Raw genomic sequence first — 27,123 nt, forward strand, 5'->3', positions numbered from 1 at the left:
TTATGGGGAATTTAGCTAAATTCTTATACGCTAAAGGAACTCCCCCTCAAAGCTTCCAATATGAGCTTCTCAATTAGCAAGTATGTTGATGCCTCTCCCATCCCTGTCTATAGAAATTCCTTCCACTTTTAGGACCCATCCTGAATGTTCTATGTTTCAAGCCATTTCCTGATCCTAACAAGTAAATACCATTTCCTACTCACTAAACCCATGCAGTTATCTATATTTTATCTTTCTTACAGTACATATTTTCCATAAAAAATAGGTAAAGTATGTAGCATCGTGTAGACACAGACAAATCTGAGTTCCTAGTTCTCCCCATCTAGGTTTCCTCCTCATTTCCAGCACCTCTGACTACACTGTGACATGATGAAGGCTTGGCATCAAACTGCATCCTCCTTTTCATTTCCTACAGAATTCAAGACAAGGCCTTGAACATATTAGTTGCTCAGTTAATGCTCTTTTACTACAATTTCACATGACTAGCAACAGCAGTAGATATAGACAAGAACATGTCCCAGTTTTCCTTTCTTGTCCACAACTTTAACACCTCTTGATAGTCATCTATAGATGACTATGAAAGGCATATTCTAAATCATACGTTTGCTCTTTTCAGTAAAATCTTTTAAAATTTTTGTCAAATAATAAAGAAAACTTTCAAATACCAAACGGCTTAGAATGAAAATCAACAATAGACAATTCTATTCCGTTTTCAATCCCAATCCTATTCCCCTAGTCCAATCACATTTAAGAGTTTCTGTTTTTACTTCCTTTGGACCTCTCCATGGGTGTACTTGTTGTTTCTTGATCACTTTTACACAGTTGACCCTAGAACTGCACAAGTACACTTATATGGCAATATTTTTTAAGAGTAAATACTACAATACTTAACAATGGTTAAATGGGATATAAGTTTGAATCCATAGATGTGGAGGAATATCAGATTGGGAGGTACAGTTATAAATTAATTATACACAGATTAACCACCACACCCCATTATTTGAGGGTCAACTGTTCATTACATAGTTTTCTGCTATGATACAAGACAATATAACTTATATTACTGCTGCTACCCCTTTCCCCTCACCCACCTGTTTACCAGTTATTCTACTTTATCACCTTTGTTTAGTGACTTTAAATCAATTACTTAAAATTCAACTTCTTTGTTCAATCAAATAGAGGTGATCTTATATTTGTAACAAACACAAGGTGACATAAAAAAGCATATTCTTCCGGAGGATTCTAACACTGGAAACTCTAGATTTACATGTGGGATATTCCATTGGTTCTAGAAAAACTTTCCATCTGTTTTTCTTCATTTATAGTGCTTACCAAACTCTATATAGTGTACCATAAGCTAAAACACCTTCAAAACAGAAAATGCTTCATTCATGCTATTGTAAAAAGACACACAAATCCCACTCTTTCATTATTAGTGTTGCTTAACTATAAATCTAGTGATACTGCAAGATCATTCTTTTACATAAGAAAGCTAGGCTTTGTGTTAGTAGGAATACACAGATTGATTCATCCACATTTGTCACTATAAAAGCTAAATATGTTTCCTCTAATGATTAACATGGAGTAGTTTTAAGGACCCAATTCTGGACTAAATCATGAATGGAGAACATTTAGCTAACAGCAGGTGGATGTTTCTCAGGTCTAAAATGGAAATAATAATCCCATTGCTTCAGTTAGTAATGGCTGACCTTCAGCAAAATTACCTCTATGTTTCCCAGGATTGGCAAGACAGTGATCTCCTAAGTTATAAAGAATGCCTGTGCTAAGAGGGCCTAGAAACCAGAGCTGCAAAGCTCGAAATGGCAGGAATGATTTGTGCAGAAGTCTAGGCAGGGCTCCATGGGGGTCTTCCAATCTCTTAGAGGCTGAGGTCTGTTGCTATGACAACAGGGACTCTTGCAGAGAAAGGGAAGAGAGAAACTCAGGATTAGGAGGGGTTATAGAATAGAATAGAAACCATGCTGCTTTCAAAATCACTATAATGTTGCTTACTCTCTTAACTTGCACAATACATATACAGAAGGGCCTGAGATGAATGTATGAAGCAAAATGGCCTCGCAAGACAACAAACCTCATGAGAGGCAGGGCTCTGTCCACCTTGGATATCAGTCTCTAATCTCTAACTCTGGGAATTAAGTAAGCACAATAGAAGCTTACTATTAACTGTCTATCTACCACAACTACGATCTTAGGTTGGGGTAGGGCTGACGTCATTGGTTATAGTTGTATGATCTTGAGTTAGTAGTTATTTAAATCTCTCCTAAATATAAAACTATTTGAAATAGCCTTGTGCAGAAGATGCAGTTCTAAATTCTATTAAAATACAATACTCTTCCCAGAAATAATTTTCTTTGTGTAGCTTTTTTTCATTCACTTTGTATGTGTAAATGGTTGTGAAAAGATTCTTTAGAAAATTCCCTCTAAATGTATTCATGCTCCTGCTCAGTGGTATCTGACTCTTTGCTACCCCATGGGCTATAGCCTACCAGGCTCCTCTGTCCATGGAATTTTCCAGGTAAGAACACTGTTGTGTGTTTCTATTTCCTACTCCAGGGGATCTTCCCAACCCAGGGATTGAAGCCATGTCTCTTGTGTCTCCTGCGTTGGCAGGCAGATTCTTTATACCATTATGCCACCTGGGAAGCAATAAATGCATTATATAGGTCAAAATATGTGCATATGTACCTCAGCAAAGGGGAAAAAGTATACACTGATGGAGAAGAATTTGGCATATATTTTTAGAGAACAATTTTGTTACTCAGCAAATGATAGCAAGGAGCACAAATCCCAAAGCCCACATTTCAAGGCTCAAAATAGCTTGTTTTCCTAAGCACCCCTCTATTTACTAAACTCACATCACACATTTAAAAAATACTTTAAGAGGATGTGATTCAAATGAAGGATGATTAGTGTTATTTCTAAACCATCATTTAGAAAGACACCACATTTACCTTCAAGGCAGTGAGAAATAAAAGGGTTTCAAAGTAGCTGGTTTTTCTCCCACATATTCTCAAAACCACATGGAAGATCTTATCTTTCAGTCACACCAAAAATCCATCTCACAAACAGAAAAATAATTACGTATTTTCACCCCAGCTTGAGATCTATTCAAGAAGAACATTCAGATTCCTCAGGCTCAATAAAGAAGTTTCAGGCATATTTATCAATAAAATGTTTGTTTCCAGATAAGGTGATGAGAAAACACTACATTTCACATTCAACTCTTTTCATCCTCAAGAACAAACCATTGGCTCAGTGGGGGGAAAAAACACTCCTAAGAAACTGAAGACAAAGGTTTTAGCTAAAGTCCATCGATGACTAATTTGTACTTGTTGGTCAAGTAACTTCATTTCCTGAGCCCAGTGAAATAGGGCTAATTCTGCCTCCCAGACTGCTGTGAGAACTCAGACAATGGAGCATTACCTAACAGAATGTGGTGGTATCATGATTATTATTGTGGTCAAGATTAACCAGATGATTATCCTTTCCTAATTTTTTTTCCTAAAGAATGAATTGAATTTTGACTTTCATTTTGGCAGAATAAGAAATAAGTCAACGAAGAGACAAATCTTTCTTGTCTGGCTTTTTTCAAATCTCTCCTTAACTTCTTTTCTTTCCGTCTTTTCTCCGCAGCCTCTGGTATTGAAGTTAAACAGAATATGAAAGGTACTTGCTGAGTTGATTCTGTTCCCTAACTTGAGATCAGGTCTTGATATAAGAACCAGAAAGTAATCTTTAAAACTCAGGGAAACAGGAAGGAGTTTAATAATATTGGAACTAGAAAACGGGAAGAGGAAATGAGAAAGGTCTAAGCAACTACACTCCAATAAAAATTGAATTTAAGAAAAAAGAAAGGTCTAATGTGAAAGTGAAAGTGAAGTCACTCAGTTGTGCCCGACTCTTTGCAACCCCATGGACTGTAGCCTAACAGGCTCCTCCGTCCATGGGATTTTCCAGGCAAGAATACTGGAGTGGGTTGCCATTGCCTTCTCCAGGAGATCTTCCCGACCCAGGGATTGAACCCGGGTCTCCCACATTGTAGGCAGACGCTTTACCATCTGAGCCACCAGGGAAGCAACTACACTCCAATAAAAATTGAATTTAAGAAAAAAGAAAGGTCTAATGTAGAGTAGAACAAAAAATATGCTAGAAAGTGGACCATCACTGACATATTCAATAGAAAGAAACCCCATTAAGGTGACTATGTGTGTTTTCAATGGAATCCTATGGTCCCTTCCTTGCTACCCTAGGGTGTGAACGATTACAGGGCTTTAAATTTAAATATTCCAAAGCTTTGTAATACAAACTTGCTAGAAATACTGCTACCAAGTTGACTGAAGAGGTAATGAATGAACCAAACCACTGGAGTTGGAATCCTGCCTCTGACACTTACTGGCTGCATGTTTTGGGGCAAGTTATTTAAACCTTCCCTGTCCCTGCCTTAGATACCCCAACCACAAAATAAGGATGACAGCATGAGGATATTAGGGGAATTAAATGGAATAATGAATGTAAATAGCTTAACAGTTTTTGAGGTTGGGAATATGGTAGCATGCTTAATGATAGCTGTAATTATATTATTGTCAAACATTTAATACCCTTTGCATACAGAAAGTATAATAGTTATTCTAGCTCACTGAAAACAACAAAATCCTGAAGTTTCTCTCCTATGAAATCAACTTGTACCAGCATTTAAATACCGTATCTATATAAGGGGGAAATGATCATGTATAAAGGGGGACAGAGCTGCTTAGGCTTTTCAGTTCAGTTCAGTTGCTCAGTCATGTCCGACTCTTTGTGACCCCATGAACCGCAGCATGCCAGGCCTCCCTGTCCATCATCAACTCCTGGAGTCCACCCAAACCCATGTCCATTGGGTCAGTGATGCTAGACATTATTTTGAGAAGTAATGAAACATATTATCAAAACATCATTTTACCAACTCTAGAAGAGAATAAGGGACAAATTCTGTGACTAATGGCGTTTCTTTAGGATTCTATAATGGGCCTATCAGATAAAGGAAAAGCAATAGAACAAAGAAGCATTTTCGATTTCACAAAGCTTCTAATTAATTCTATTTCACATGGCACAGTCATTATACTGGGATAATTTGATCCCACACTCACTAAGCTTTACAGTTTCAAACTCAAAAATTCATAATCAATGCTTCAGTTGAGTCTTCTTGACCCTTAAATGATAGTTCCAAGCCTGGTGCCATTTAATACTTTAATGATTTGCCCATAAAAGGAAACAGTATTCACTAATTTTGAGCAGCTAAAAGATAAGGTCAAAATGAACTCAATACATAAGAGAAGTCTTTGAAACAATCAGAAGGAAAGACAAATCATATGAATACAAGGTGGAGGTGAACAGTTCCTGTGTCAGTGCCGCATAAAGGGAAACCATCTAAATGTTGTCCTGGCACAAGTTAACTGGGAAACTGTCCTATGGTTCAAGAACCAAGTAAGAAATGATTCTGGGACATACTTTCAGGCTTCTGAACTTTGTCTATGATGACGGCGACAACAAACATCATCACTTGCTCCTGGCACCCTACTGTGCCAAGGATCATATCAAGCATTCTACATGAACGGATTCATTTGACATAACAACGCTATATAGGGTTGCCAGATATAACACACAAAAATACAGGGAGGCCAGGTAATTTGAATTACAAATAAATTAGTAATTTTTTTTATCATAAGTGTGCCCCATGCAATACTTCGGACATACATCAAAAGATATTTGTTGTTTATCTGAAATTTAACTGTGAGTCCTGTGTTTCATGTGGCAACCCTAACACTGTGAGATATGTATGAATATTCTCATTGTGCTGATGAGGAGACAGATTCAAAGGAATTAAGTTATTTGCCCAAGTCTGCAAAGCTATTAGGTAACATGTGAGTTTAAAACATCTAACAACAGAGCTTGCATTGATCACTAGTATAATGCACTCTTACTATGCTCTTTCCTATATCTGGATGGCCATCACCCCACCTTATAGAGGTCTTAGTTGACTTTCAAAGCCCAAAATCATATGGCCTTTTGATTACTTCTTAAATCTTTGTCCTTATTAAGAATGTTACCATAATTTTATTTACATCTTTATTCCACCCCTTAATACAATGAATTCTATTATAGCAGATTAAGCACAGGTCCCTGTATAATGGACATGCTTCCATATACACTTCCCTTTTGTAATGTCACTTCTATTTCATTTTGGGGAAGTGTCATTCCCTTACTGTGTGGAATCCAAGTGGGAGGAGAAATCAAGGGGTCCTATCTGCTGCTCAAGGGAGACGTCTCCTGTCCTATCCTTTTATCTCTCACCACTCTCTACCCAACCAAGGGAAAGGCACATGGCAAATAGGGATCTCTTCCAGGTCTTCAAAAACTGAGCCAAATTGCCGGGGTCCAGCCCCGGCTGATCCAGGGTATTCGAAGCGGGGACGGCGTCGGCGACCTATTTAATTATTTATTCATCAAAGATATAAAGAGCAATAGAATGAGGATAGCTCAGTAGGAAAATTCAGTGGAGAAAAGAGGCTGAGTAGCTTGGTTTACGCGGGAGACCAATAAAACTTCAAGACAAGAAGTTTGCACCACTTACGTAGGCCGCAGGCGTCCTTCCGTTCTCCCGAAGGAGAGGAGACACTGAGGCCTCCCCGGTCGGATCTTAGAAGCCCAGGCATAATTAGCAAGCATGGTGGGTTCCGCGCTCCAGATGGAGACTCAGCCAGAATTTGAAAGAGAGAGCGACATGGGGAGACCAAGTTTTGGTGAACAAGGCCCGCACTTTATTTTCCAAAGTAGTTTTTATACCTAAAGTTGTGCATAGAGGATAATGGGGGAAGGGGTGGAGTCATGCAAGGACAGCAGTTCCTGGTCCTAATCGAAGCCAGGCTTTTCAAACTTATCATATGCAAAAGTTCAGGTGAATTACATCATCTTCTGGCCAGGAGGCCTGTTAACATTTTAAGAAACTTATCTTTCTCTAAAGGGGATTATTCCAAAGTCAGGCACCAGCCTCCAAAAAAGCATTGGACAAAGCTGCATTCCTATAGGGCAAAGGTGAGGTGGGCTCAATCAAGAAAAGAATTAACTCAAGGGTCCAACGTTACAAACATTGAGGCTACTACTTACATTTCTATACACCCATTATATCAATCAATACACTGCCAAGGACACAGTAGGTACGGAGTATGGAGACTTAGCAGCAAACATTGGCCCAACAAGTGAAAAACCCTTCACCAATACAATTTCTAATCAATCTTTTAACTACTCAAAGGAATCTGTGTTTAGGCAGTTTAGAACATCTCCTGCCTCTCACAGTTGGGAGGCTCTGAACAATCACATGTGGCCGGAAAAACCTATTCAGGCAGGCTAGAGGATTTCCAAAGGAGTTTGTAGGTTAAACACTGTCACACCCAGGAATTATTAACTGGAGCTGTAAGCTAACTCTTTTTTCAGAGAGAGGTAGTGGGGGACAGCCCCCCGTAAAGTCAGAGGTGTAGGTGAAAGCACAAAGCAGAAAGTAGGCAGACTCTGGTTTGGGGGGTAGATGCTCGAGAATTTCCAGGGGGACTCCTGAGGCTCGATCCCGCCTTTGCGTATGCCGAGCCTCCTTCCTCATGACCTTTGTCATGGGTGGAATTCCTCACACTGGCTCCCGGCAGTGATAGAATTCCAGTTGAGCTATTCCAGATCCTGAAAGATGATGCTGTGGAAAGTGCTGCACTCAATATGCAATATGCAATACGCACTCAATATGCAATATGCCGGCTCCCGGCACCAAATGATGAAACTAAGAAAAGTGGTAAGGGTTCCTTTATTCCAGAAAGTCAAATAGTTCTTTTATTGGTATCTGTTCCTTTTCCCAAGGCTAGTTCTCCAGGCTTTCCATCCATATCCTTGAAATTTAAATTTCTTCTTTGCTTGAATTAAATAATTGGTTTCAATTGTTTATAACCAAAGAGCCCTGACTGATGGTCCCTTTGGACATGACTGTGAGCTCCCTAAGGTCCATGAGTAATAGAGTTCTACGCCATTCCAGCTCCAAAGAGCTACCCTTCAAATAAATATTTGTTAGGACATGGTAGGCACTAAGAAATGCTTGTAAACTCAAAGAGGGATAAATGAACTAAAATTGTTAAGGGCTGATGGCATGGAAGATCTGTAAGATTTTCTTGTTCTTTTCATGCTTAACAACCAGTCTGAGTGGGCTTTTAGAAAGCACTTTGGGAACCAAGATGATTAACTTTGTAAAAATTAGATGGATGACTTAATAGGCTTCACCATGACTAAAATGCACGTGCTGCTTCTAAGATCTATGACTCATTGCAAATAAGAAACTCAGCTTGAGACCTCTTCTATAATCTCCCACAGAGAACTATGATGCATTAGTAAAAATGTACACTAAACATAGAAGGATAGAATTGAAATCATCATATGTATCTCAATAATATGAATTTTAAACACATATATTTTCAAAATCAGGTTTCTAACTATAATTTACTAGGATTTTTCTTAATTATAATTCTGTGCTAAGGAATGGCTTTATAGTTTCAACCAATAGCCAATGCCAGTAGGATTCAAGAATCTATGATAAAATTATGATAGATAAATGCCGTGATATGTTTTTAAGGTAAAAGTAGTGACAAGATATGCTGATATTATACCATTAAGAAATATCTTAATAACATTTCTTCAAATGTTTATTACAGTAGTATCAGTAGTGGATGTCAAAGACTGACTCTTTTCTGCCTCAATCAAACACAAACAGAATATTTTATATAATTCTGGGCAAATATTGCCAAAGGTGCAGCAATGAAATAAAAGACTTTTTCTAAGAGCAGAATGGGTAGGATGGTAAAAGAATGTGACAACCATGTTGTCAAAGGAAGCATCGAAAAAAACTAGGAAATGCTTCAGTTCGAAAATTCCTCAAGATGAGTTTTCAACCAACTAAAAGTCATCACTAAAAGAAATATAGATTTACTCTGTATAATTTCAGAATGAAAACCTATATCCAGTGAGTGGATTAGATTCCAAGTTCTGGGCAAGGGGGAGAGAAGTTCTGACCAGAGGGATCCAGAAAGGCTTTTAGGAGGTGGCAGAATTTGGGTTACATTTTGAGGAATGAGAAGGACTTAAGAGAGATTTATGGAGGTAGGGGCATTCCAAAAAGAGGGAGGAGCTTGAACAATGGCAGAAAAATGGGAGAGTAAAAGCCTACTTGAGAAATAGTGCAGAGCTGAGGATAAAGTAGAACAAAGCAGGTTATGGAGTATATAAAAGATATTCCAAGAAAAACAGGGGGAGGTGAATTTGTAGAGGCTTCAAACAACTGGGCTTACAACACTGTCCTTTGTTCTAGATAAACATAAAGATTTTTAAGCAGAGGAGGATTAAAAAGTGAACTTCAGGGTAGAGAACTTCAGGGTGGTCTGGAAAAATAAGAGAGCCATTGAAGGTCCCAACATTCAAAACCTTTCCACTGGGCCTTCCAGAATTCTATTCCCACCTGTCTTTTCTCAGATTGCTCCCTTAGAGCTCCCTTCTTGCTCTAAGGAAAGGCTGGCTCCTCCCAGAGGTCACTGCTTCCCGTAGGCTCTTTCCTATGGTACTAGGAAAGTACCACAACTTGACACCAAAGAATGTGGAGAAGGGAAGTATCTTCCTTGAGTCCTCAATGCCACCTTTAGACCACTGTTCTTCCCTCTTTCCTAAACATCCCCAGCCTTGACTCTGAGGTTGTTTATTATATCACCTTTTCTCCACCATCACTGCACCTATCTGCTGCCTTCCAGATCATGTTTCCTCATTTCCTGATGAGGTTAAATCCTGGCTTTGTGTCACTCTCCCAAAACTATTCAATTTCAATGTCTGTGCAGATGAGCTTTCTCAAACCCTTGCCTCTCATTCCCTGAGAATTATTTTCTCCACTGATCTTGCCCTCCATCATATTACACTAACTTCATACCCTAGCCTTGACCTCTCCATTACTAATAACAGCAATGCCCTCCTTAATATCAGTGCCCTGCATTCTACTCTCTGATTACCCCCTCTTATCTTTCAGCTCTTCTTCCCCTAACTTAACCTCAACATCCCTTCAACCCCTCTGGGACCTCCAACAAAGTGATCCTATCAACTATCCACTGAAACTCATGCCTCTGGGTGTCTTCACTCCCTTCCGTACCAAGCTTACATGATCGGTTGTTATCATTTTTCTCTCTAGTGCACCTCTGGTTCCCCTTCTCTTTTCACAGTTCCTTGGCAAAATCACAATCCTGAACTAAAGACAACTCTACATATGTTTGGCTCTTCCCTGGTGGCTCAGACAGTAAAAAGCCTCTGCCTACAATGTGGGAGATGCAGGTTCGATCCCTGGGTCAGGAAGATTCCCTGAAGAAGGAAATGGCAACCCTCTCCAGTACTCTTACCTGGAAAATCCCATTGACAGAGGAGCCTGATAGGCTACAGTCCATGGGGTTGCAAAGAGTTGGACATGACTGAGCAACTTCACTCACTCACTCACATATGTTCTACGTTTTCACTCAAGTAGGTGAACAAGGTTAAAGGAAAACACACAACTATGGTAACTAGTCCTAGTTTAGTTTCATGACCACGAACCTCAACTAGCCTTTTAATGTGGGCTGGCAGCCATATTCCACTGTCTACACAATCATACCATCCTCTCAATCCATCTCACTCCTTTCTCATTCTCAGTTATGACCTTCCTTCCCAGATTCCAGATAAAACTGAACCAGGGGAAAAGTGAAAGTGAAAGTGGAGTCACTCCAGGCAAGAGTACTAGAGTGGGCTGCCATTTCCTTCTCCAGGGGATCTTCCCAACCCAGGGATCGAACCCAGGTCTCCTGCATTGCAGACAGGCGCTTTACCATCTGAGCCACCAGGGAAGCCCTGAAACAGGGGAAAAGAACTTCTGAGACCCTCCTCACATCACCAGCATCCACGCACTCTCCCATCCCATTTGTTATCACAGAAAAACTCTTCATGATTCTATTGTGCGAACAGCTCTCATTTCCCTCACTGCTGCTCACATCACAAATCCCCCCATCTCCCCAGTGCCACGAATGATCTGCAGGAGATTGCTATTTTGAAAAGAAACTCTTTCGACCTCACTTCTCCCCCAGCTGCTGCCCTATTTGTCTTCACGACCCTTCACAGCAAAACTACTTTTAAAAAGTTGTATATATTCTCAGTATCTGATACATATGCTTCCGTTCTCTATGAAACCTACTTTAATCAGGGTTTAATCCCCACCACTTCACCAAAATTGCTCTTCTCAAAATCACCATCCATCTCCATTTGACTAAAATCAGAGGCCAATTCTCATTCCTCATCTTACTTGACTTTCAGAAACATTTAACCTAGATAATCACTCCTATCTTTGTGTAAGACTTTCTTAATTTCCAAGACACATAATTTCTGGTTTATCTCGTCTTGCTGGCCAGCTTTTTTTTTCTTTCTCTGCCTTCTTTGCTGGTGGTTCATGTTGAGACCTTTTCTATTGGGGTGCAACAGATTTCAGCCCTTAATCCTCTCCCCCTTCTCCATCTGGTCATCTCTTTTCCTACTATGGCTTTAAACCCCAGTCTCTCAAACTCCAACAATGTTTATCCCACCATCCATGTGGTCTCTTCAGTTGCCCACAGACTTTTTTTTTTCCCCACAGACTTTTGATTTTGACCCCATTTCTGCCCTCAAATCCTAAACTCTGCTTTCCCTTCAGCTTTCTCCATATCGGTTGATACCAATCCCATTTACTCAGGTCAAAAACCATAAAGTTGTACTTAGCTCTCCTTTCTCTCTTATTCCACATTTAATCTATTGAAATTCTGTTGGCCCAACTTTAAAATACATCCAGGATCCAAATTCTCACCACCACTTCCGCTGCCCTTAGTAAGAGCCATCATGTCTTGACTGGATTGTTAATGGCAGCCTCCTATCTGATCTTCCTCCTGATTTACCCTCTACCCCTGTGGTCTATTCTCAAATAACAGCCAAAGTGATCCTGTTAAAAAATATGTCCGCTTATAGGATTCTTCTGTTCACAACCCTTTAAGAGCTCCCATTTCACACAGGGGTCAAAGTCCTTACATGCTCTTCAAGGCCCTGCTTCATCTGACCTCACTGAGCTGATGTGTGCTTCTCACTTCAGGCTCAGGGGTCTCAGTGCTCTTTCCCAGACTGCCAGACTCACTCCTATCCCAGGGCCTGTCCACTGGCTACCCCTGGGCTGGAATGAACCTGCCTATCGACATGGCTCTCTTGCCTTCTAGCCCTTGATCACACATCTTCTCCACAATGTGCCCTACACCTTGCTGCTGCTGCTGCTAAGTCGCTTCAGTAGTGTCTGACTCTGTGTGACCCCATAGACGGCAGCCCACCAGACTTCCCTGCCTCTGGGATTCTCCAGGCAAGAACACTGGAGTGGTTGCCATTTCCTTCTCCAATGCATGAAAGTGAAAAGTGAAAGCGAAGTCGCTCAGTCATGCCCGACTCTTAGCGACCCCATGGACTGCAGCCTACCAGGCTCCTCCATCCATGGGATTTTCCAGGCAAGAGTACTGGACTGGGGTGCCATTGCCTTCTCCGCCCTACACCTTGAGGACCACCTTATTACAACTGTAACATGCAACCCTCACCACCTGCTACCCCTCCTTTTTCTTTTATCCATAATATTTATCTTCTTCCTAAACACTGTTAACTATGTTTATATATCATCTATCTCCCCCGTATAGTATGTAAACTCTCTAAGAGCAGGGATCTTTGTTTCATTCACTGATGTATTCTAAGTACCTAAAAGAGTGTCTGGCAACCAAACAGGCCCTCAACAAAACATTTGTTGACAGGCTGACAGAGCAATTAGAAAGCGATTGTAATCAGTCAATTATACTTTTAAAAAGCCAGAAAAAAAATTTTAAGGAACTCTATAGTCATAGTCTGAAAACCAGCTAATGAAGGGTCAGTTCAGTCCTACCCTAAAAATTATTTATTGGAGATACAAAAATAAATATTCCAGAATCCATGACTTTAAAGATCTTACAGTGGCAAGACAGACCATTTCAAAGTATTCAAGATTATGGAACAAAATCAGGGTATCCTAGAGAGACCAGCATGAGCAAGGGTAGAGAGACATGACTCAGCATCATGTGTCTGGAGAGCTGAAAGAAAGTAAGTCTGATCAGATCTCAAGGTCTGGTTGATGCGCCAACTTGGCTAGACTAGAGTTCCCAGTTATTGGTGAAAACCAATCCAGATGCTGCTGTGAAGGTGATTTAAAGTCCATCATCAGTTACCTTTAAATAAGGGAGATTATCCCACAATGAGGGAGGGGTGCTCATTCAATCAGGCAAAAGGTCTTAAAAGCAGAGCTGAGGCTTCCCTAAAGAAGAAATTGTACCTGTGGACAGCATCCTCCGCTGTGCTCAAAGCTTTTAGTCTGCCCTTCAACAGCCTGTCCTATGGATTTCAGACCTTCTTAGACAGCCCTCATAATCATGTAAGTTGATTTTTAGTAAAACTCTAGTATAAATCTTCTGGCTCTGCTTTTCTGATTGAACCTTGGCTGATACATTAGAGTGTAAAGTTTAAGACATAAAGAGGCAAAAATGGATGAGAAGCACTAGGGCCTGGATTATGGTGGGCAATTGTTCCTAACATACTAAGAGTGTTGGCCTTTACCCTGGAATGAGTAGGACAAGCAAGATGAATGGCATGGTCACGGGTGAAGATGAGTCATTTTGCATTTGGTGTGAACCATGTACTGTGACCAGAGGCAAGAGGACAAGAGAGATGCTAGAGGTTGGGTGCCGGGAGCCAGCGAGAGGCATTCCACTCATGGCAAAGGTCATGAGGGAGGAAGCTTGGCATACACAAAGGCGGGATCGAGCCTCAGGAGTCCCCCTGGATATTCTCAAGCATCTACCCCCAAAAAACCAGAGTCTGCCTACTTTATTGCTTTGTGCTCTCACCTCTGACTTTACTGGGGGCTGTCCCCCACCACCATCTCGCTCTCTCTGACAAAGAGTTAACTTGCAGCTCCAATTAATAAAGTTCCTGGGCATTAGGAGTGTTTAAATCCAAACCCCTCAGATAGCTCTCTAACTCGCCTGACAAGTTTACCCGGACTCCTACAGCTATGCATACGATTGTTTACAGTCTCCCAGCCTCGAGAGACACAGGAAGCTTAAGATATTCAAATAGCTTAGAGCCTCTCAGCGAGTTAGAAACTCTCAGAATAAAACTAGTAAAAGATTTCATTGATGAGCCAACGCTTGCTGCCAAGTTTCCACATCCCCTGTATTGTATCCTTGAATGTGTATTAATATAGCTGGTATGTAGAAAAAAAAAGTAGTGGCCTTGGTGTTAGCAACTTTAGACCCTTAAGGTAATAAATTCTTTCCTTTGTTGTAAACCCACTGCACCTCTGCCCTATAGGAATGCAACTTTATCTAACTTCGGAGGATGGCGCCAAACCTTAAAATAATTACTCTTAGAGAAAATAAGTCTTAAGGTTGACAAACCTTTGTCAAGAGTCATAAAATGTTAATAGGCCTTCTGGCCAGAAGATGATGCAAATCACCTAAACCATTTGTATACGATAAATTTGCAGGAAAGAAACCTTAGTTTTTGATAAGGATCAAAGACTGCTGACTTTGCATGATTTCACATCCTCTATTATCCTCTATGTGTAACTTAGGGTATAAAAGCCCCTGTTGAAAATAAAGCTATGGGCCTTGCTCACCAAAGCTTGGTCTCCCCATGTCATTCTTTTTCTCAATTTCCAGCTGAGTCTCCATCTGGAGCACAGAGGTCCTCTGCAACCATTTATTTGCCTGGGCTTCTAAGACCCACTCGAAAAGGTGTCTAAGGTGGGGCACCTTCCGCTATTCGAGAGGGCGCCTGTGGCCTCCGTGGTCAGAGCTAACCTGGTGTCACAGGTTATATTGATTTTCCGCGTAAACCAAGCTACTCAGCCTCTTTTCTCCACTGAATTTTCCTACTGAGCTATCCTCATTCTATTACTCTTTATATCTTTGATGAATATTTGAATAAGTCATTGACGCCGTCTCCCCTTCGAATACCCTGGATCAGCCAGGGCTGGACCTCGGCAGTTGGGAAACCATCAGAGTTACCTGTGAGAGACGTGATAGGAGAATGGAGAAAGCAGGTTGCCATGGAAGTCAGGGAATATGCTTTGGGAAGAAGTGGTGGTCAACTCTGGTTGGGTACATCAGAAGAGTCTGCTACCCACCAAACTGGGGTGAAAGCGGGTCAATAAGAAGAGCCATGATGATGTGGATGAGGAAGAAACCAGGCTGCATTGGGTTTACAAGTGGCTGGGAACCCAAGCGAACAAAGGTAGGTTACTCTTTCAGAAATCTGGCTTTGGAGGGACCAGGAGAAGTGGCAGAAGTGAGAAAAGGATGCAGTGTCAAATGAAGATGATTAAAATGAGAAGTTTCAGCCTTCTTCACAAACTGAGGGGAAAGATCAAGGTCCAGGAGAGGAGGGGTGGTCAAGGCCACTGGTGAAGGACACAGGGGAAAGCTCAGTCAAGGACAGTGGGAAGACCGCCACCTCCTGACCACCAGAGGACAGAAGTGAAGGATGGGAGTAGACAGAGATATATTTGGAGATGCAGGGACCTGTAGTCTCAGGCCCAGTAGCCCATGGGTTTCTCAGTGAGGGTAGGAAGCCAGGGTGTCAGCTGAGAGAAAGAAGATGACATGGCACGAGAAGGAAATGACTTTAGCTGAGACTGGCTGGCCAGCTGAAAGCACATTACACACAGGAATCAGGACTGGGGGAGACTTAAAATATGTGACTTTGGAATTTCCTCACAATGTGCTATTTCCATGAGTCAGAAATAGTGTTCACTTGTTTTTCCTGTTTTCAAAACAAAGCCTGGCATATAGCAGGCACTCAAGAAATGTGTTGAATGAATGAATGAATGAATGACTACTTAAATGAGCCTTTCACCCAAATACTTGAGGTTGTAAATACCAACTTTGATCATTTTATCATTTTTAAGAAATCACAGGTACTTCCCAGGGCCTTGAAAATTCACATGACTCTAGTTGTCTCCCTTCACCTGAGAAAGAAACATGAGCGAGTTAAGCCACATAACTGAGGCTTCAAAGTGGGCATTTTCACCTTGACATTTTCCCTGGGCTGTCTTAGAGCAAAGTATCAAGAAACTGGCCAAACGTCTGTATTGTTTTATTCTACAGTAAACTTTTCTGAACTGAGCAAGTGTATTCACTGGAATTTTCATCTAGATTCTACCACAGTAAGTGGAATGTTGCCTTAACCTTTTCTGATACTTCAAGCCCTCTTCCCTCCTATTGGTCTTGGTGACATTTACCACTGATGGAAGTGAAAATAAGGGGGAAAAAAACAAGACTCTTCTAAAAAGTAAGCTTATCTGGAAGCGTGGCAGAATTAGATGACAAAAATATAGCACAGGCGGTCAGGCTGCTGCTAACCCAGGTCCCTGTTGACCCTTCCCCATGCATTACCTGGGTGGAAGACTTTGGTTCTCCCATTAGTGATTCCAGAAGAGCTCGTCTCCATTTTTACTGACCTTCTGCCTGGTGGAAGTGAGGAATGCCTGACCACGGGCAGGCGACGTGACCCTGGGCGGCTTGCCACACTTCGCCGTTGGTGGATTTGCAAACGCTTTTCAGCCCCATGAATAGATAAACTTAAACCTGGAATGAGAAATAGCACCATGATATGGAAGAAGTTGGTTCAGAATAGCTAAAACACCAAATTATTTTCTGGCATAAAATTCAGAAAGCATTCAGTAACTGTTTCACATTCTTAAGGGATGGTAGTAATACTAAAATTGTGGTAGTGACTGATCTTCACATCACATAAATAACTGAATGTTGTTTCAGTCAAAAATGGACATCCTCAGTTATTGTGACAAGAGTTTTATACACAGATCCAATAAAGTTAAATATTAGAATTATTCCCGAGTCCTAAAAAATGTGCACATAATTGGCATGCTGTTGTCAAGGGCAATGAGGATTAGAAATTGTTGTGATATCTGTAATTTCAATAAAAATCAAATAATTTTTTTCAAAATATTCATGTATAAGTCAGAATACAGACTGAACTCAGATTTATACCTCTGATAACCTTAGAATGATGTAGATATTTAGAGCTATTTTATCTGGGAAATTTTCAGACACACTAAAAGTAAAAGGAATAGTATAATGGACCCCATGCATACACCATCCAGTTTCAATAAATAAAGATATTTCCAAAAGGCTGAGAAAACTTTCAAATCTTCACCTATTTCATTTCCTTTGTTGTTGGTTTGCTTTTTAGGTGCCAGAGTAGTTTGAAGCAAATTCCAGACTTCATGTCAATTTCATCAAAAATAATACTGGATTACATTAACTTACACCAATTATATTGATATGGATATCTGCTGATACATATAAACTATATTTTAAAATTCTGAGCAATCTGGGATATAACAGAGGTATGAAGAGTTATTTTTAAATTTCTCCAAGGAGGAGAGGAGGATATAACCTGGGCCAATCTGTAAATTCTAATGAATTTTAAGAAAGGATGACTCAAACCAGAATGAGGTTTAGTCAGCCAAGGAAAAAACAATAACAATGCAAAAAAAAAAAAAATACATAGAACGTGTAAGGGAGACAAACCTGGGCAGTGCCCATCCAGGCAACAGCCCCAAAGTTCAAGATTTCCAAATGCGCAGGCAGACAGCACTGACACACACATTTTCTCTCCTTTATCCACTTAACTGCCCTTACTCTGACAATGCTCACAGACGAACTTCAGATTAGGATTTGGCTCCCAGGGCAAGGAGACAGTAATCACACGAGTGTTCCCATCTCCCTGGAAGACAGGATCCCCAGTGTAGATTAACAGCTGGTATTCTGGGTGTCCATGCATCTGCTGCTGCTGCTGCCAAGTCGCTTCAGTTGTGTCCGACTCTGTGCGACCCCATAGACGGCAGCCCACCAGGTTCCCCCGTCCCTGGGATTCTCCAGGCAAGAACACTGGAGTGGGTTGCCATTTCCTTCTCCAATGCATGAAAGTGAAAAGTGAAAGTGAAGTAGCTCAGTCGTGTCCGACTCTTAGCGACCCCATGGACTGCAGCCTACCAGGCTCCTCCGCCCGTGGGATTTTCCAGGCAAGAGTACTGGAGTGGGGTGCCATTGCCTTCTCCGTCCATGCATCTACCTCCTCACAAACAGGATACTCTGCCCATGAACTGTAACTAAGCCTGCAATGCTCTGAGGCCGAAACCTTGTTGTCGGAAGATTTATCCTGGAAAAGCCTGTCATGCGGGGTGGCCGCTCAGGAGACAGCCTGGCAGCCTTCCCCTCCCACTGCATGCCCTGCTCTGATGCACAGCTGCCTGGGCAAGTGTGAGCCTTCCTCCGAGCAGGACTATCACGATAGCAGCCACCTGGCATCCCCACGCTCCCTCCCACCATGATATGCTCCACATTTCCAGAGAGGTGCAAGACAAATGTCTGCAGACCCATAAAGACTCCAGAAGAGGGACTCCCATGGTAGTTCCGTGGCTAAGACTCTGCACTCCCAGTGCAGAGGCCCCAGGTTCCATCCCTGGTCGAGGGAGTAGATCCCTCATGAAGCAAATAAAAGATTCTGCACACCACAATGAAGACTCAAGACCCCACATGCCACGACTAAGGCCCAGGGCAGCCAAATACACTATTAAAATAAATATTAAAAAAGACTCCAGAAGAACACAGATAGATTTTCAGGTGACAGATGAAGGGGCTGGGAGAGACGCTTTAAGTCAACATCAGACAGTACACAACAGTCTCAGTCTGCAATAGATGGCTCTCCCGAGACCATATTTTCTTGTCCCTTTTCCAAAGATTATTGGGCTGAAGGAACCAGAATGGTGAGTCAGCATGGCACTTCTAGCTCTTATCTAACAACCCCTCAAGAAAACGCAAAATGACAGAAATGTGAAGAAAAATTACACAGTAGAAATAAACAGCACAGGTACTTGAAATTGAATTCCTGATTAAAAAATCTAATAATGCAGATGATGGGGAAAAGGTCAAATATAAAAAGAATTCACAAGTACTACCAGGAAAAAGTGGATATGAGGAAGATGGATATTTTATAGGGTAACTGGGGCAAAACCCTTGATATTTGAGCAAAGCCCTCTGGGTCCTCCATGAATTAGGAATTCTCAGAGGTACAAAGAGACTGGACTTTCAGAGCTCTCCTCATATAGTGGCTAAGTCAATGAAGGAGAGATGTGTAAACAAACAGTACACAAGACAGCAAATATACTCCAGTCTTACAGAAAGCTAACATTTACAGGAGACTCAGCAGTCACATGGAGAAGGGAATGGCAACCCACTCCAGAATTCTTGCCTGGAGAATCCCATGGACAGAGGAGCCTGGGGGGCTACAGTCCATGGGGTCACAAAGAAGCAGACACGACTGAGCGACTAACACACACACACACATACACACACACAGCAGTCACATCTTCAGAAAGGAACTGTCAGCAAATAAAGTGCATCACCCATCTTGTTCTTAACTTCTTTGGAAGAAAAGGTTGACACTGAGTATCTATTAAACAAGCTCAATATTGATCATTGTCCCAATAAGGCCTCATCACAACCCTAAAAGACAGTATTCATTTCTATGTTTGAAACCTGAGGCCCAAGAAATGAAGCTACTCACCTAAGGCCACACAACAAGTGAGCAACGAATCTGAACTCTGATCTTTTCCACTTTAGCATGTAGCCTGATGAATGAGATATCAATCCAAGGGTGAAATATATGAAGTCAGTAGTGGTTCTGAATAATTTAACGAGGCAGGGTTGGAAGGGAGAGTGTGCTGACACTCCTTTAGACCCAAACTCTTATGAAACCATCTGTTCCCCCCTTTTCCACCCATCTGAAATGTCTCCCTGGCTCCTGACCAGTTACCAAACACCTTTGTCAGTAAGAAACTGCCTCTTCCTCCCGAAGCCCTTCCAGCTCCTCTGGCCCAAGTCTACACTCCGGTCTCTTTAAACTTGCCATTAGTTTTGATCACACCATGGCCTTGTACTCTCAGTCACCTGCTGGCAGGCAGATGACCCATTTCTTCCACCAGCTCCAGAGTCTCTAAGGACAAGGATCACATGGTGTACTTCTGACTCTCTCCCCAGTTCCCAAGTACCTTCCATGCAGAGACGGAAGTGACAATTCCCCTTCTTCAGCTCCTTCTCACTCTGCACCCTGGGTCCTGCATGGTGCAAAGACTCCATAGGCAGAGGCACAGCAGAGAGTCAAGAGCTGGTCAAGAAAATGACATGTTCACCTGTGTAACCCATTTTTAATATAGTGCTTCTGGTTTCATTACACCCTCATCCTCTTCCCTAGTCAACTTCAGGCCTGAGGCTTGGCTGCTTCCTTCAACTTCAGCATCGCTTCCTCTCCCACTCAGCTGAAAAGATGGAGCCCAGGGGATATCAAATCTCTCATCTTCCCTCCCTTCTACCCCCAAATATCTTTTAAACTTTTCCTCTTGAGACCTACCATCTATCTTACTTGAAAAAGATCTTAAGTCAGAACCTTGAGAAACACAAACCCTTAAGGATGACAAGTGTATAGTGTGTGGTTAAAATGTGGGTGCTGGACTATTTACAATAGGTAAAACATGGAATGGGTCATCATGCGAAATGATGGGCTGGATGAAGCAGAAGCTGGAATCAAGATTGTGGGGAGAAATATCAATAACCTCAGATATGTAGATGACACCACCATTATGGCAGAAACTGAAGAGGAGCTAAAAAGCCTCATGATGAAAGTGAAAGAGGAGAGTGAAAAAGTTGGCTTAAAGCTCAACATTCAGAAAACGAAGATCATGGCATCTGGTTCCATCACTTCATGGGAAACAGATGGGGAAACAGTGGAAACAGTGTCAGACTTTATTTTGGGGGGCTCCAAAATCACTGCAGATGGTGACTGCAGCCATGAAATAAAAAAGATGCTTGCTCCTTGGAAGACAAGTGATGACCAACCTAGACAGCATATTAGAAAGCATAGACATTACTTTGCCAACAAACATCCATCTCGTCAAGGCTATGGTTTTTCCAGTAGTCATGTATGGATGTGAGAGTTGGACTGTAAAGACAGCTGAGCACCAAAAAATTGATGCTTTTGAACTGTGGTGTTGGAGAAGACTCTTGAGAGTCCCTTGGACTTCAAGGAGATCCAACCAGTCTATCCTAAAGCAGATCAGTCCTGAGTGTTCATTGGAAGGATTAATGCTGAAGCTGAAACTCCAATACTTTGGCCACCTGATGCAAAGAGCTGATTCATTTGAAAGATCCTGATGCTGGGAAAGATTGAGGGCAGGAGGAGAAGGGGACAACAGAGGATGAGATGGTTGGATGGCATCACCTACTCAACGGAGATGAATTTAAGTAGGCTCCGGGAGTTGGTGATGGGCAAGGAGGCCTGGCATGCTGTGATCGATAGGGTTGCGAAGAGTCGGACACGACTAAGTGACTGAACTGAACTGAACTCCTAACTCTAAGTTCTCTTTCCTTCCTTGTTCCCAAAGGTGGGGGTACTCACTTCCTGGGGTTACTGTAGCAAATTACAGTAACTGTGGTGGGTTGAAACAACAGAAATTTATCTTACAGTCCTACAGACTAAAAGCCTGAAATCAAGGTGTTTCTCAGAGCTGTGAGAAGAAATCTATTCCTTGCCTCTTTCAGCATCTCACGGATGCCAGCTGTCCTTGGTGTTCTCTGCCTTGTGAGCACATCACTGTGATGTCTGTCTTTACTGTCATATCACCTCCTCCTCTGCGCTCATGTCTATCTCCCTCCACCGCTCATCCTTTTAAGGATGCATGTGATGGCACTTTGGGCCCACTTGGAAAATACAGGCTAATCTCTTCATCTCAAGATGCTTAGCAGCAAACTCATCAGCAAACAAGATCCCATCTGCAAAGTCTTTCCAACTGTCACATTCACAGTTTCTGGGGATTAGGACATGGCTGTATATTTGGAAGCCATAATCACAGTGAGGATTCCCCAAGGTTCTGATGTGGGTCTTCTCTTTCCATCTTCTCACACATTCCATGTCTCCCGCTGTCACCTATGTGTGGTCGTCTTCCAAGTGATTCTTAATTTACTCTGTCTCCTAAATTTCAAGCCATCTTTCCCACGGTGCTTGAGTCTGCTCTTGGGAAATTCAACAGGTCTGTCCACAGAACACAGAAAGTGTTTAATGTCTTGATAAAGCAAAGCTTAGATTTCTTCTAAGTTCCTTGTATATTTTCTTTGTTTTCAAAAATTCTAGCTGAAACGTAAGTATTTTGCTCAATAAAATACAATTCTTCAGTGCTCTTTGTTTCCGGCTTACCCCTAAACTGCACGAGCTCTGGCCGCGTTGTGCGATAGAAGGGTGCCTATGTAGAAGCGATTTGCCTTCATCTAAATGTCATCCCTGCGATTCAGAGGCACTCTATGCCACAGGAACATCTGGAGCTCTGTCAATGTTTTACAACTCGCAGCAACAGCACCAATGTGTTGCATCACTCTCCTTGTCATTTCTTAGATCAACTATGTTTCAAGACACCGAAAAACCATGTTTTGAATATCACCATAAGCTAAATATGACTCAACTATTTCTAATTAAAAAATAATCTGTGAAAAGGGATATTTATTTCTAGTTTTCTCTTTTTCTCAGATTTAAGTACTAAGGTAGAGAACAAATCCACCTCCAGAGGCCTGATGACAGGACTTGCTGCAGCCCAGCCTTCCCCCATCACACCATCCACGAACATGTCTACTGCTATTTGATCTTCCTTCATTGGAACAGATTATTTGATGGGTTGGCATCCATATATTCACAAACCTGCAGTACCAACACATCAAAACCAGAAAGGACTTCCTGCCAAGTTGCTGTTATCTGTAATATTGTGACAGTTGTCTGTCTTAAGCCACATTACCTTGGCATTCAAGCACTTTGAAAGGAGACCAAAATGCTAAGGACTAGATATGATACTATCCAGACTTAACTTTTGGTTCAGTGTCTATACGAAGAACTTACAGAATCAGAAAAGATAAGAGCCTGAAACAACATTCAAGTGTTAATTAAAGTGCTAGGGATGAATTACCAGGGTTTCTCTCCTGCAAGCCCACTTCTAGATTCTTTATAGCTTTTTTGGTAATTTTTCTCTCTCCTATGGGACTGATTTAGAGTCTCCTTTTCTCCCCTTGCTACAGAATTCTTCTAGAAGGACTTCATTTTAGGAAACTACAGTGATACAATAGATGACTAACCCCAATTCTTCATAATTTTTCTTTGCCATGTGGCCCATCAGCGCTTTCCAGTAAAAAGGGAAGTGCATTCCCTGTTCTGTTCATTTTGGACCTGGTCATTATGATCTGCTTAAGCCAAGACAATGTTAGCAGACATGATGAAAACATAGACATAAAATGTTCTCAAATGGTGATGGCTGAGTTACTTCTTCCCTGCTCTCTGTCTCAGGACTTCTGAGGGCCCAGGGCGATCTGTACCTGTCAGGTGGTCCCTTTCCCATGGCTCCAACTCTGCTGGGCTCTAATGCTATCCTCGCCTCTTTAGACACTGTAAAGACTTTCCCAGATGGTCAGCAGGCAAAGAATACACCTGTAATACAGGAGATACAGGAGACGTGGGTTCAATGCCTGGGTCAGGACGATCCCCTGGAGGAGGAAATGGCAACCCACTCCAATATTTTTGCCTGGGAAATCCCATTGACAGAGGAGCCTTGTGGGCTACAATCCATGGGGTCTTAAACGATCAGACACGACTGAGCAAGTAAACACAAAGGCTTCCCACTGTTGGTAGACCCTGGGCACTTTACTGCCTCTTATTAATGTCCTCAACCTAACCACTTTTTGCAACACAGAAAGTCCTTTTACTAAAATCCGCTCATTAATTCAAATGCTGTTTTCACCTGAATTTTGATGATAGTGTTGTGCAAATCCATCTCCCTCAGTTTTAACAGTTAAAGGTTCTACATTCTCGTAACTCAATAACATCACTGAAAACTTCTTTGGAAGGTTCTCAAAAACTTCATGATTGTTATCCTTCATTTTTATTCCCCAACACTGTCTCATTTGGGGTCAGTTTTTCTTCTTCACTACTCCGAAGGTTAACACTCTGAATTTCTCATTTCATCTCATCCTGTGATATTTAACTTATCTTAAATCACCACATTTTCACTCAGAGAAACAATGAGAGAATGACTATGAATTTCTGGTCATTTTGTGGAAGTTCAAGGGTTTTCCTTGTGTTTCATACACTTAGGCACAAGGTACTCTCTACCTCCAGCCCCACCCCCAACCCCCTCCCCCCCAGATAGATATAAAACTCATCAGAAAACTGTTACAGGTGATATTTAAGGAGTGAAAAGCTGGATATAGGCATTTGGAAATATGCAGTTTGAAATTTATACCTTGGAAAAGAGTTCTTTTTAAATCTTCAATTCTCTCTAAGAAGCCAGTAAAGCACCTCTGCTTTCTCCAAAAGGACTTTAATTATTTCATATTTTTCATAATGATATGGCTAAATGTTATCGCACTCCAGGTATACAGAGTTAGGGATAGGTGATAAAAAGAGCTAAGTAGAAACCAGGTATGTACCTTACCTGGGGAAACCCACACTTGGTGCAAACATATACACTGAAATCCCAAATTTCAGTGGAACCACTTACTAAATATTACCAATCAAGCAACTTAAATAGTATAAGAGTACTATTTCATAAAATCACTGGACTCAATTTTATCTTGGCAGTCAAAAAAAAGCTTCTAGAAGTGAAACACAAGATGGTTTACTATCAGTAATATCAAATGATAAGCATTAACCCCTAGAGGGAACAGTGTTTTATGTAAGATTTTAGTCATTTGGCAAGTGAGTAAAATTTAGTTAAAAAGAATTTTTTATGTTACAATCTATTTCTATCAACAACTAGTGAGCCTTACATGTCAGGCCTAAGGACAAAAATAAGGATGATGAAGGCTGAATCTATGTCTGTAAGAGGAGGATGCTGTCACAAGGGGAAGAGTTACACAGAAGCAACTCTGATAGCAGCAAGATGTGAAAGCTCCATAAGGGAGGTACAGCTCAGAATACGTACACTTAAAGAGGAAAGAAGGCTCAGCACCCTTTTCCTGTAGAAACAGATAATAAAAATGTGGGGCTTTGCAGGCCATATGGTTCCTGCTGCAACTACTCGATTCTACTACGGTAGCCCCAAAGCAGCCATGGATGATGTGTAAGTGAATGTGTAGCTGAGTTCCAATAAAACTTCACTTAAAAAAACAGGTGATGGGCTGAATTTGGTCCATGGGTTGACTTGGAAAGTTAAGAAAAGGGCTGTTACAGAAGGCTTCACAAGAAGGGTGGTATTGTCACCCAGCCTGGATTGCTGGGCAAGTTTCTAAAAGGCAGAGATGGAGGGAAAGAGCATTCCTGGCAGCAAAGTCATGAGGGCATGAAAGGACAGCGTCAATTCAGGCAATGAAAAGGTGTCCAGTCTCAAGCATGTGTAAGATATATGAGCATTCACACTGGCTGAATAGACTGAATGTAATGATCATGACACCTTTTGTATGGATTAAATTTTAGAGAATTTGAGCCTTGAACGTTGTACTAAAGAGTATAATCTTCATTCTAAGACAATGAGGAATCACTGACAGTATGTGAGCAAGGTGGGGGGTACATCACCAGAGCAGAGATTTAACAAGACTCCTCGATTTCATCCTGTGCAATAGATCCAAATTATTAATAATCATAGGGGCCTGGATCAGAGTAGTGACAGGAGAGACACAAACAGATCGAAGAGACATGTTGAGAGCAGATTCTGTAGAACTGGATAACCTTTTTAATGTTTAGAGGTGAGAGGAAAGAATCAAGATTAACTTTGGATCTGAAGATAGTAAAAGAAATAAAAACATGGATGGGATATTTTGATAGGCAAGATGCAGGCTACAAAATGGGTTCATCTTTGGATATACTGGGTCTCTGGCTCCCTGAGACATCGAAATAAAATGTTCACTCAGCACTACTGGAAATAAATGTGTGGAGATTGGACATGCTTCCAGCTGGAGTTCTTTGCTAGAGGTGAATGAATAGTGAAGCTCTGAGAGAGCCTGCAACTTCTAGAGAAGAGAGAGTTCACAGATAAAACCTGGAGGGAACTTCTAGAGGGAGAATAATCCAAAATAACAGCAACAATAGTCAGCATTGGTTGAGGGTTAACCATGTACCAGATATTGTTCCAAGAGTAATAAATATATTACCTCCTTTAAAGCATTGTGTCAATCATACATGGTATTAATACATGCACATTCTTTATCCCCATGTGACAGAAGAGAAAATTGAGGTATAGAAGTAGTGAGTAATTGACCAAAGGTTACAAGTAAGTGGCACAGCCAGAATTTGAACCCAGGCAACCTGGCTAGCCTTCCCAGCAATGCTGCATGCAGCAAGAGAAGGGAAACAGTAGAATGACATGCTCAAGGAAGGCCGAACAAGGGGAGAACAGAAAAGAAAGGATTCACATGGACTGAGACAGAAATGGATGCCAATGGATTTAGCTTTAGCAAGAAGCTAAAGAGTGAGAAGAACACAGGCAGTGCAGACAGTAAATCCAACACTCTGAATGCAAATCCTGTGGCAGACAGAATAATGACTCCCCTAAACCATCCAAGTCCTGATCCCTGAAACCTGTGAATACCTTACTACATGTGGCAAAAGGGACTTCACAGATGCGAATGAGGACTCTGGCAGAAACTATCCTGGGTTATCCAGAAGGGCACAATTTAATCACAGGAGTCCTTACAAGCAGAGAACCTTTTGTGGCTGGAGTCAGAGAGACACACGCCGCTGGCTCATTGAAGGGGCCATCGAATGTGGCAGCTCTAGAAGCTGGGAAAGTCAAGGGCACAGATTCTCTGCCAGAGTCACAAGAAGGAGCACAAATCACAAGGAGCACAGCTCCGCTAACAATTCAATTCTAGCCACATGAGACCTGTATCTGGCCTC

The 27,123-nt window shown here is 41.6% G+C and overlaps 1 protein-coding gene across 23 annotated transcripts in view; it reads right to left on the reverse strand.

The window, feature by feature from the left end:
• Positions 1–27,123, reverse strand: part of ANO4 (anoctamin 4) — a 428,567-nt gene that overhangs the window by 209,056 nt on the left and 192,388 nt on the right. For 12 of the 23 annotated variants that reach the window (XM_055575846.1, XM_055575864.1, XM_055575835.1 and 9 more), the window contains one exon: positions 16,572–16,763. In XM_055575846.1, the coding sequence (XP_055431821.1) occupies positions 16,572–16,763 (192 nt within the window). Of the gene's footprint in view, positions 1–6,631; positions 6,762–16,571; positions 16,764–17,729; positions 17,851–23,609; positions 23,722–27,123 lie in introns of those variants that run through there. The other 11 variants (XM_055575941.1, XM_055575931.1, XM_055575924.1 and 8 more) reach the window with 6 other exon arrangements.

The sequence above is a fragment of the Bubalus kerabau genome, chromosome 1 (assembly GCF_029407905.1).
Source record: "Bubalus kerabau isolate K-KA32 ecotype Philippines breed swamp buffalo chromosome 1, PCC_UOA_SB_1v2, whole genome shotgun sequence".
Classification (NCBI taxonomy): Eukaryota; Metazoa; Chordata; class Mammalia; order Artiodactyla; family Bovidae; genus Bubalus; species Bubalus kerabau.